Source organism: Papaver somniferum, chromosome 3 (genome assembly GCF_003573695.1).
Source record: "Papaver somniferum cultivar HN1 chromosome 3, ASM357369v1, whole genome shotgun sequence".
In the NCBI taxonomy this organism is placed as follows: domain Eukaryota; kingdom Viridiplantae; phylum Streptophyta; class Magnoliopsida; order Ranunculales; family Papaveraceae; genus Papaver; species Papaver somniferum.
Window position 1 is genome coordinate 37,181,079 of NC_039360.1, and position 12,672 is coordinate 37,193,750.

The following is a 12,672-nucleotide window of genomic DNA, read 5'->3' on the forward strand; positions in this document are numbered from 1 at the left end:
TGGCACGCTAAATCACCCGATCAACACATGATCCGGATAAGGAACCAGGTATGGAGGGTTGAAAGTGGCGCCCGCGTCTACATCAGCAACCGGCAAGGGATTTCTAATGACAATTGCACCTGCGGCCACTGGAGTACTCTCCATTGTCTGAGTCACAACGACATTTTCATCTCGATCAACATCCATTCCAAGGTCGCCCGTTGCGGCTGCCACAATTGGAGACAAAGTTGTATCACCACCAGTCTCCGCCTCAGGGCCATCTTCAGAAACGGTTTCCCCCTACAACATCACGGATTAGATATTTTTCAAAGAGAAAAAAAAACATACGGGAGACTCACTGATTCGCTTTCAGGCTGTCTAGAGGAAGATTTAGCACTGCTGTCGGAAGAACTACTCTCGCCATCACTGAACTCTGAGCTTTCATCCTTCCCGGGTTCCCCATCGCCACGGATAGGCTCAACACCGCCATCCTCCGTCTCGAGAAGAGATGTTTTCTGACTACTTGCAAGTTTGGTAAAGGCGTTCACGCTGCTGAGACCCTAGGCAAGATACAAATATGGATACTCAGGAAAGAAACAAGGATATACACGATCCAACTAAAGTCAAGAGGAAAATCATACGTACCCGCATATTGGACGAACTGAAAGTCGGTAGGGATTTCGAAACTGACTGGGAACCATCTGCACGGCTTTTAGATCTTCGCTCCTTCACTTGGGTACTATCTGCATTCGGGCTAACGGATTTTCACTTGGGAGAAGAAGGATCGCTCAGTAGTGGATGCTCCGCTAAAACTGCAGGAGAAGGCTTACCGCGACGGTTTTCTACCATATCATTCACGAATCCACGGAAAACGAGAAACTCATCCTGCCCAAATATGTTATATTTGGAGGTTGTTGATGGATTTCATTCCACAAGCAGGAAAGGGAAACTTTTACCCGATACAAGAACAGTAGCATCGAGAACAGTTGGCAACGAGACTTCTGGAACAACCGGCTGACGAACAAGTGGGACCCCTTGGTCAAAACCCATATGACGAGCCGCCCTATCGATATTGTAAGAGACTGCTTTGCAAGATCCTCGAAATAAAGACGATACATAACTGGGCGTGCAGCTTCGCATGAATAGCATCTCTCCAACACTCATATCCTCTTTATCAGAAGACAAAGACATGCTCGGAGCAGGAGCAAAGATACTGATCTGAGTTATGGACGCATGCACCGGAGCCCATGGATGAAAATTGACCGTGTGCGAGTTATCAAGGAATCCAACCAGATTCGAACCAATCTTTGGGCACCTATTCGACCATCACAGTACCCTAGAGCCACCCCAAGACTCGGGAAGTACGACCAACGGTTTTGGAGCATACCTTTCGAAGTGCTCCCACAACCACGCTTGGAAAATTGCGGCATGAATATACGAATCCACTTTCATGTAACCATTTGAAGCGCACATATCTGCGACCAGCTGATCCAAGTGTGTGTACAGAGAACCAAGAAACAAGCCGCCAATAGGGAGAACGATACCTTTTTCCAATTTTATGTCAAACTTGATAATTTCCTGTCTTATATTCTTCTTACCCGAGCCGTCATTGAAAATATATCTGGATAACCAAAGAGCCAAGAACGCCGCGACATGAAGCGTACTATTCTTCTGATTCAGCTCCAACTCATCGGGAAACCACTGAGACACCCACCATCCATAGAAGCACCTCGTCTCGTTTTCTTTCCGAACGAATCCTTTTGATTTCTCAACCAGAGCGGCGCACATTTCTTCTTCATCTACAGACAATTTGACATCGAGGTTTCCTATTACAGGAAGGTTCAGCAACACGGCCATGCTCTCTGAGGAGATAGTCATTTCACCCCACCTGCATATGGCCGTGTGAGTGTCTGGACACCATCTGTAAATAAAAGCAACCAAGCCTGGAATATCTTTCCTAATTTGAAGCACTGCGGAAGCCGCGACAGCATCAATGATCTGCGCCTTGGTCAAACTGGCTTTTACACATTCCTGGCTCATCATGAATCGCATCCATTTCTCAAAGGGACGCAGTGGACTCACAGAGATTTTAAAGTAAATAGGAGAAGCATGATACTCTTTCCTCTGAAGATAAAACCTTATTACACCTCCTGGCCGAACCGACCGGGCCTCTCCTTCACTTTCCGGACCATTCTGAAGAATTGACACATACTTGGGATGATTTCTCCTAATCGTGGTGGATGTTGTAAAGAACTCAACATCTATGTTTGGCTTGGAATTGCCAACATCTTTCGGTACGGCAGGACTTTTCTCAAATGACATCCTAACGAAAATTCTCTCACGCTACTTCCACCTTCGAAATAACTACAATGGAACAATACGAAGAGAAATTATTACGGAAAGTGCATGGAAATTATTTTATCAGACATAGAGATCCATCATGGACGCAGGCCAATTTGTTTCAAAGTCATAATGCGCATATGCAAAGAAATGGGGACTGACAGACCTTGCATCACCACCTCATGCCAAGACCGTACCCTGCAGCGGGAAATTTGCGCCCGGCCGAGGAGGCGCGCCCCACCACGGGAACCATACACACGGTCACACCAGGAAAAAGGAGTAAACCCTAGAAGCTAGGTTTTCGCGGGAAGGGAATGACACTTACCAGCTCATGCATGCATACTTTGCACGGTAATTGAGGCGGCCAACATCACTATGGTATTCACGCCTAAATGTTGCTACAAGTTCGTGCAAAGCATACCTACGGCTAGGATTCATACCAACGCAGAAGGACAACATTTCTACAAGACAGCTAGGGTTTGCACTAACACACACAAAAAAAAACAAGAAAAGCAAGTTAAATAGGAAGTGTTGGAAGACATACCTGGGATTCGGTCGTCCGCTTTACTGTTACCACACGACCAGAATAAAAAAAATATAGGTGTGAAGTAAAAGGAGAGGTCGGTCCTCCTTTTATAGGCGTGATACTTGGGAGTTTGAATAAGGAAAGGACTTCCTATTTGAGTCAAGTAAGGAAAAGAGGCAACCGGGCCCGTGAAGACCAATCACCATGCCAAGACCGTCCGCGCCATTGCCTTGGCCCCACCACACCAAGCCGTCCGCCATGCTTGCCTCGCCAGGACCGCGCCATGCCTTGGCCCCACATGCCAAGTCGTCCGCGCATGCTTTGCCTCACCAAACTGCCAAGCCTTCCGCGCCATGACTTGCCGCACCAACACCGACAACTCTCCAAGCCAGCGTCATGATGTTCCCTAACCCATCCAAGGTGATGCATAGCCAGACTAAGACGACGATCTTCATCTCACCAGTTCACGGTCTACACCATGAATAGAATCTACGCAAGGCCGCAAAACACGAGGATCATGGACTCTCCTTACCTCTCGAAAAAGGTTAGTCGGACCTTCCTGACCATCTATCCACAACTTGTCGTTTCGATTTTTGTCCTTGCCCGTCACCATCTTATGCTTACCTCGCAACAATGCTCTTGTTCCAAGCTAAGCTGGGGACTTAATGTTGATGGTGGTTTTTAGCTTAGGGTTAAAATCGTAAAACCGTACAACTGACATGACGTCACTATGACCATTAGCACATTTATTGAATCGATCAGCATGCCTACGTAAGAATTACCAGGGTACCTTTTTTTTATGTGTCATGTTCCACGACAGAACACTTAACATTGACCGACATCATCTATGCCAAACCCTAATTCTCATGTTATCGCGCCAAGGCATGCCAACCATGCCAGCCGCACCACTGTGCCAATGGAAAACCATGACAACCACATCTACGTGCCAAGGCATGCCAACCGCACCACCGTTCCAATGGAAAACCATGCCAGCCACATCTCCGCGCCAAGGCATGCCAACCATGCCAGCCGCACCACTGTGCCAATAGCAAAACATGCAAGCCACATCTCCGCGCCAAGGCATGCCAACCATGCCAGCCGCACCATTGTGCCAATGGAAAACCATGCCAGCCACATCTCCGCGCCAAGGTATGCCAACCATGCCATCCGCACCACTGTGCCAATGGCAAACCATGCCAGCCACATCTCCGCGCTAAGGCATTCCAACCATGCCAGACGCACCACTGTACCAATGGGAAACCATGCCAGCCACATCTCCGCGCCAAGGCATGCCAACCATGCCAGCCGCACCGCTGTGCCAGTGGCAAACCATGCCAGCCACGTCTACTGCGCCAAGGCATGCCAACCATGCTAGCCGCACCATGCGCCAATGGCATGCCAAACCCTTGGTCCCATCATGCCAAGCCAACCGCACCTTGCCTTGGCCCCAACCATGCTAGCCGCATCATGCGCCAATGGCATGCCAAGCCAACCGCACCTTTCCTTGGCCCCACCATGCCAAGCCGTACGTACCAAACCCTTGGCCCCACCATGTCAATCCAACCGCACCTTGCCTTGGCCCCACCATGCCAAGCTGTCCGTACCAAACCCTTAGCCCCACTATTCCAAGCCATCCGCGCCATTGGCCTTGGCCCCACCATGCCGGCCTTCACCATACAGCTACCAAAACGAAGGTGTGCGACGATCAACGGCCACCCTTCCATCCTATATGCAAATCCTAGTTGTCCAAGGTCGCCAAACAACGCAAGGTAACCTTTGGCCCGAAACCCTAGTTTTGGTCACGCCAAACCGCGCCAAGGCATGCCATGCCATATGTGCCAATGGCATGCCAACCACCTTGCCGCGCCATACCATGTCGGACTTCCCCATGCGGCTAACAAAACGAAGGCATGCGACGATCAATGGCCACCCTTCCATCCTGGATGCAAATCCTAGCCGTCCAAGGTCACCAAACAACGCATGGTAACCTTTGGCCCGAAACCCTAGTTTTGGCCACACCAAACCGCACCAATGGCATGCCAACCACCTTTTCGCGCCATATCATGCCGGCCTTCCCTATGCGGCTACCAAAACGAAGGCCTGCAACAATCAAAGGCCACTTTTTCATCTAACATGCAGATCTTAGCCGTCCAAGGTTACCAGCTAACACATGGCAACCTTTGGCCCTAGTTTGGTCGCGCCTAAACAAAGCCAAAACCCTAACTTTTGGCTGCGGCTAAACTGGGCCATATTAAAGCCATACTGATCATACTTATATGCCACTGGATACCAAACGAAAGGTTGCAATAATCAACGGATACCTTCCTCTTAAGATGCAAAATCTCGACCGTTGAAGGTCACCACCGAGCCGGCAAGTCTCCCAAGATCAACTTACCAGACAACAACAACATGCTACATGTTTTCCACGAAAACACTCGAGACATCAACACATGTCACAAACTGGGGGATGCTCATTGGGTATTGGTTTGGCGGTTTACAGCGTGCGGCGTACACTACGCTCTTTATAAGAAAGTGTCATAAGGATGAGGCGGTTAGTAAATACAGGGAGTAATGGTGAAACACTTTCTTTTATGGAACATCAATTCCAAGCACTACCGGTTACCACCTAATCCCATTTACTCACCCGTTTCCCATTTCTTAATGAGACCAGAGTACGTTTGACTTCGACTTGTATAAATAGGCATTACCTATTTCCATCGAATAACAAGTTCAGGTCAGGAGGATACAACACTCAGAAAATATTTTCTAGCTTTCCATCTGTTAGCTTCCCACTTTCTGATACAAGTCATGAAACAACTACTCTTCCAGAATCAACTATTCTGGTCTTAACACTTTCTTCGCTTCCGTCCCCAAAACCAACCCTTCTACTTCACTTTGTGACCGAAGCAAATGTGGAACGACCATTTCTTGGTTTAGACCGGATTTGTACAGATTGATCTCTCGAATCTAAAGTACTCCCTTGCATTACATTGTTTAGGGTTTAAATTCGTTTCTCACCCACATACCCGAAATTACCAAAATCAGCAGAAACTGTTTTCACCCTCAAACAGCTGTCCTACTGAATGGTTATTGTTGTTGGTTACTTGTCGGGATACTAGCTGGTGGAAATCCAGGAAGCACGAGAGGTGAGGTTTCTTTTGCCCAAGAGTATTCTTGTTGCTGCCTGATTACCAATCACGAATACGACACCAATTATTATAGGTTGTATAGGTAAAATACAGTTTTAGAGGAAAAAGAAAATAAAAGAAACTATATAATTTAATTTCACAATGATATTGGTTTGTGGTACGATTTTATTGAGTAAAATCGTATGTTTCATATTCTCTTAACATGTTGAGCTCTATTTCTGAAAAATTATTTAGAACTTATATGAATTTAACCTTTTCTGGGGAGTAAAAATCTTATACAATTTTCTGCAATATAGCAACTTAACAATTTGTAAAGATAAAATAAAAAATATTACTCTATTATATCTTTTGAACCTCAAGAAAAACTTTTAGAAAATCCCTAATATGTTATTTAAAAAAAAAGCTTTATTACATGGAAAACACAGGTTTCAAATAATCTTCATTAATCACAAGGAACCTAAGGTGAATAGAAACAAATATTCGCAACACGTGTTTCGAAGAGTTGGGACTTCACAAAACAAACAAATCACAATAGGAAAGGATGATTATATTGAAGGAATTAAAAATTGAATCTAATCCAGCTAGTTGATCCAGAACTAAAATTAAACTAAAACTAAAATATCAATAAACATAAGTATCATTTAAATCATAACTTAACTGTAGCATTAAGAATAAGAATGACAACTTTCAACATGGCAATTGGGAGGCCAACGAAAAAAATGCATAATGACCTTCAGCAAATTCGATCATCATTAGAAGAAATTATAGCGGAAATGAAACAAATTAATATGAGTTTGCAGTGAAATTAGAAGATACTAATTTTGAAATTTTTTGATAGATATCTGAATTCTGAAGATATTGGGAATTGGAAGAAAATAAAGAAACTAAATAAGAAATCGTTATACTTAATCGTTTTTACGGAAGAGTGTAAGCTGCCTTCCGATGGGCAACAAAATGAAGCGGCCAGAATGTCATAGTCCAAAATTGTTCTGAACCTACTCTCATGTTATCAGAAATGTATGCCAAACCAAAGGAGAAAAGATACACTACTAGTGAAGACTTTAACTAAAAAGCAACAACCCGTATTAATTTCAAAATATGCTCTATTTTGAAGAGTAAATTCCATATACCGTAAGCATCTCATATATCAGTTAGATTTAATAAACAACTCTCGGCCAGGAGAAAACTTAACAGTCATGTTACATGATGTTGGATTTCAATTTTGGTACGCCAATGTAACTAACATTGTTACTCACTTCAGCGAGGGAGTCGCATATTTGAATCAATGCATGAGGATTTACCTCTCTTTTGGTAAAAAAATTCGATTTTATGGAGTTGTTTGAAATATTGGATATAGTGAATCCTTCTTTTTTTCCCCGAAAAGAGGCATGCCTCAATTCTATTGATAGTAATACTTTGATTCGAGATCCAGATCGAATACAGAACTGACTTGAAATTTCCTACAGTTAAAGAAATTTTAAACATATAACAAAGACATTCATATGACTCAGCATCATAGTTATATGATGAAAAAGAAACCTAGCCATGCTAATCTTATTCCAAAGTAACAAGGCTGGTTTGGATCCAAAAAAAAACTCATCCAAACCAGATAACAATTCTACTAATAGTAAAAATGCTAAGATCAGAAGATAGGTAACAAAGTTAACAGTTTCTATAACATATGTAACATGAATAACCTAAATCACTTACAGTAACATAGTAAAATCGGAAACACCAAACTGTATCTTTTCCTTTGGAAAAACATATAAGAGGAGTTCCTAAATATTTTAGCCAACTAATTTTTACACTAGTAGGGACCACTCATGATTTATTAATATTAATATGGATAAATAAAGTAAATTCAACAATTCCTAATACAAAAAAAAAGACAAATCAAATGAATGGGTTGAAACTTTGCCTTGAAAATGTACCTTAAAAGGATCTTAATTCGAAGAATTTACAACTGAAATTCATTTGAGCATTATATGTAGAAATATCTCTCCATCTAAATGATTTGTTTTCCCATACTTTTTGATTATTTTTTTCCTCGGCAAAAAGAGGAACCTTAAAAGACATTAATAATGCCATTTTTGAAAATCGAAAACATTATATAAAGTTTTCAAGATTATAGTAAATTCATCATAGTTGTAGTATGTTCTCTAATTCTTGAACTTACCAAAAAAAAAGAAAAATCTTTAATTCTTGACTAACAATGCTATCGGCACGGACCTAAAAATTATTTTAATCTTCCAATAAGACCATGCCACATAAAGGGGCAAACTAATTTCAAAGCAAAAATAATTTGTACAACTGCATGAACTTGTGATTAGATCATATCCAACCTGTATCTATACAGAACATGCGCGCTTGAATACCAGAAACAAAAACGTTCCTGCTTCTCTAGAAGTAGAAGTCAGAACAAAACTATTTTGCTTTATAAAAAGCTGATTTTTCTGCTTCTAGAAATCATTCTGAAAAGTTTTTGCTAAACTGACTTCTGACATTTCGACTTTCAGAAATCGAAAAACAACTTCTAAGAGTACATCCATACATACTTTTCAAAGTAACAATGAAAGCAACTTCTAAAAGTACGAGCCAAACAAACTTTTCAAAGTAACAATCAAAGCAATAACATTATCCGTTACAATCATATTCTTTTTACCGTTGAACTGATATACTCAAAAGTTGCTTTTCGACTTCTGGAAGACAAAAAATTAGAAGTCAGTTTGACAATAATATTTCAGAACGACTTAAGAAGCAGAAAAATCAGCTTTTTTTGAAGCAAAATAGTTTTGCTTCTGATTTCTACTTATGGAGAAGTAGAACTCAGAAACAAATTTGTATCCAAACGCGCCGTAAAAGCAGGAGAAAGAGCAACTTTTCTTCTTTTTTATGTAAACAACATGAGCAACTCTTTGCGAAAATTCGTTTTATAGTTGCATATATCTTTGAGATGACAAAGAGTTCTTGCATTATGTTTGTCGTGTGAACGGAACATCAGAAAAGAAGGAAAATTCGCCTGATTCTTGAACTGAGAATTTGACTTTTCTCTTTGCATATTTCCAATCAATAATGACACTCTCGTTAAAATAAAATATGCATCTCAACACTTTAAAATAAAATATGCAGCTCAAACTGTTGACTAAACAGTCTCATTAAACAAGGAAATACCAATTGGTCCTACAAATAATATATTAGAGACAGTCAAGTCCAGTGGACCTAGTCAATTGTCTGTTTGGTCCTATTTGGTAATATAAATTATAATTTGGTCCTAAAAATTATAGTTTGGTCCTAGGATGATGTCATGGATGATGTAAATGTCACCTTGTAGTGGCAGAAATACCCTTTTGGATAAGGACCATATATATAGTCAAAAAGTAAGAGATAATAAATCATTCTCGAATTTACTTTCTCTCTCATCTTTCCAGATCTAATCTCTCTCTTTTTCTTTCTTCTTCTTTTTTCTCCTGTTAATGTCGTCTCCATTTTTTTTCTTCTATTTTTCTTCCTGCTACTTTAAACGATGGTGATGAAGGTGAAAATCAATTTAGATATTTAGATCGGTAGTTGTAGACGATGATGTTGGTACTGTTGAATACGATTTTTTAGGTTTTTTTTTTTCTTTTTTCTGCTGCTGTTGACGATGAAGATGATGAAGAAGATGAAGATATGTTGTTGCTGCTGCTGTTGACGATGAAGACGATGGTGTCAATCTTGATTTTGATGATAATGATGAAGACGATGGTGTTAATCTTGATTTTCTTTTTTCTGCTGCTGTTGACGATGAAAATGATGAAGAAGATGAAGATATGTTGTTGCTGCTGCTGTTGACGATGAAGACGATGGTGTTAATCTTGATTTTGATGATGATGATGAAAAAGATAAAGATCTGCTACTGCTACTGCCGTTGATGATGAAGACGGTGGTGTTTTTGAAGACGAAGATATTGCTGCTGTTATTGAAGACGACGAAGATGATGAAGATGATGATGCTGCAGTTCATTCCAGAAATGAACTCTGCTTTTATATGGAGTTCATTCCAGAAATGAACTCTGTTTTTATATGGACTTCATTTCTGGAATGAACTATGTCTTTTTAGGTTTTTATATAGAGTTCATTTCTGGAATGAAGTCTGTTTGTTTAGGTTGTTATATGGACTTCATTTCTGGAATGAACTCTGTTCTTTTAGGATTTTGTATGGAGTTCATTTCTGGAATGAACTCTGTTTATTTATGTTTTTATATGGAGTTCATTTCTGGAATGAAGTCTGTTTATTTAGGTTGTTATATGGACTTCATTTCTGGAATGAAGTCCGTTTTTTTTAGGTTTTTGTATGGACTTCATTTCTGGAATGAACTGTTACAAGAAAATAAATAAAAATTAACACGAAAGGATATTTTTATTTAATTATGGACCAAATAGTAAAGGCGTTTGACCAAAGGACCAAACAGACATGGACCCACTTAAAAAGGGACCAAAGGAAAATTTTCCCCTCATTAAATTACTGCAGTAAATGTACTCCCCAAAACATCACCGTTATCCAAAACATTACAGTTATAACGATCCAATCCCTGAACTAATATCGTATTAGAGTTTCCTTAACCCACGTTAAAATTACTTGTCCAAATATCTAATACAGTACTCACAGGAAACTTCTGTGTCACCCTCAGCCGTAGCAGTGAAAGTCCATGATAGCTTCAGAGATTCAGTCATTTCAGAAAAGACCAGACACAGACACACATAATTTAAACTTAAATTACATTTCAAACATCAATTAATTAAGATTATTAATAGTACATTATCAAGATCAAAGAAAAGATAATGGTAATTCATAATAAGATTTAATTAAGAAGAGGAAGAAGAAGAATCTCTGGGAGAAGTGAGTGGGAACAGAGGTAATAGTTGAGGAGGATTATGATGATGGTTATTATTAGTTTTTGAACGAGGAGAAGGATGAAAATAAAACCCTTTTTCAGAAATTGCTTTCTCTTCTTCTTCTTGAGGTGATCTTGGTGTTCTTGGACTTGGGATTAAGAAATGATAATGATCAAGTGTTGAAACAGGGGATATTAAAACCTTCTGATGATCACCATTAAAGCAACATGATGGTGACAATGATGATGAGCTTCTAAACTGATGCTGATGATAATTGATCAACCCTTGATGATGTTGATGAATAAAACTACTGGTTATCTCAAGTTTTCTCATACTACTATTGTGATATTGTCTTCTTTCATGAAGCTTAAAACTTGTGTTTCTGCTGCCATTACTCTGTCCTGCTGCTGCTGATGATGATCTTGGAGATGGAAGATTGTTATGATTATTATTACCAGTAGTTACAGGAAGTTTTTCAACTAATGGGTTTTCAGTAACCCCAGTTAATTTCTGAACAACAGCTCTGAATGTTGATGGATCAGCTTGAACAAATGTTGTATTGTTGTTTATATTCATTGGTTCGATAATAACAGTTGAACCAGCACCAGAAACGGGCTCTTTTTTATGCTTGTCGCTGTTGTTGTTGGTGGTGGTAGCCATGAAAGAGATCGATCAAGATTGTTACTAAGAGAAACAGAGTGATAATGAAAGTGTGAAGAAGAAAAGGAGAGAGCTTGAGTTTATAGAGTGGAGGTGTGGAGTGTTATTCTAGTATTTTTAGAGCAGAGTGTGTAGCTCAGGGCTTTATTATTATTATTATTGAGAAATGTCAGATACACGGAACAGAGATGAGAGTGATAGGAAATAAAAATTACTCGAGCTTTTAAAAATTCAAACTTTTTTCTTTTCTATTTTGCTGACATGATCCTTATACTATTACGTTGATTTTTGAGATGGTCCTAAGCTGTTTGTTTAATCTCCTAATTGGGACATTAAACTTGTTTAATTCATGTTGAACTATAACTAAGTTTGCCTTTAACCAATCGCCCAGTTGGCCAGGAATCGAGTTACAGATTATTTCAAGAATTGGGGGTTGATCTGCGTAGTAGGCGAAGAAGTTATTGGTGTGATTCTCATGGAAAATAAAAAACTCTGACAAAAGAAGAAAAAGAAAAAGTCCAGTAAAGATGCAAAATGGATGTTTTGGTCAAAAATAATTAGGATATCCACATTTGATATCCACGCATGAATAAGCATGTTCTTGGTTACAATTCAAATTTCGCCGGATAAATATTCTGCTCAAAAATAATTAGGATATCCATGCACATATAAGCATGCATTAGAAAGCAAATGCACTTTTGAGGTTACGGCCATATATCTGGTACGATGATTCATATGATAATAGGAAAATGTTGCGGTGCTTTGGTAAGCAGCTGCAAAAATTTGTTGTCGTTAATATTTACAACTTGAAAAATAGTGTTTGTACGGAAATGAAACCTGTCCACGGCACTTTTTTTTTTGCCAATTCATGTTTGGAGGAGTATGGCAGTGAGTTTCATGTTAGATTCAATCACAAGGAGGGCCGTAAATTTATCATCAGATTCTTACTGGACTTGTCGCCATCTCGTTGTTTCAAATTTTCGGTGTAATAAATACGAGAATACAGCTACAATATTTATGCCTACTCACTCATTGTACAGAGTAGAGCTGCAGAGTAGTAATTTCTTAATTGCTTCATCATATGAGCTAAGTCCTTACAGCCAGGCACACCAGGGCAAGTTACTGAGATAATCAGTTATCCCTC

The 12,672-nt window shown here is 40.0% G+C and overlaps 1 protein-coding gene across 1 annotated transcript; it reads right to left on the bottom strand.

Annotated features, from left to right (window-relative positions):
• Positions 1–10,435: 10,435 nt before the first annotated feature.
• On the bottom strand, positions 10,436–11,668 carry LOC113361149 (VQ motif-containing protein 11-like). The gene has a single exon (XM_026604489.1). It carries the CDS (start codon positions 11,526–11,528, stop codon positions 10,839–10,841), a length of 690 nt encoding a protein of 229 aa, XP_026460274.1. The 5' UTR covers positions 11,529–11,668; the 3' UTR covers positions 10,436–10,838.
• Between the last annotated feature and the right edge of the window lie 1,004 nt (positions 11,669–12,672).

What these genes read in the sequence shown, in the direction of transcription:
- LOC113361149 (XM_026604489.1), bottom strand. Translation starts at nt 11,528, where the DNA reads ATGGCTACCACCACCAACAACAACAGCGACAAGCATAAAAAAGAGCCC.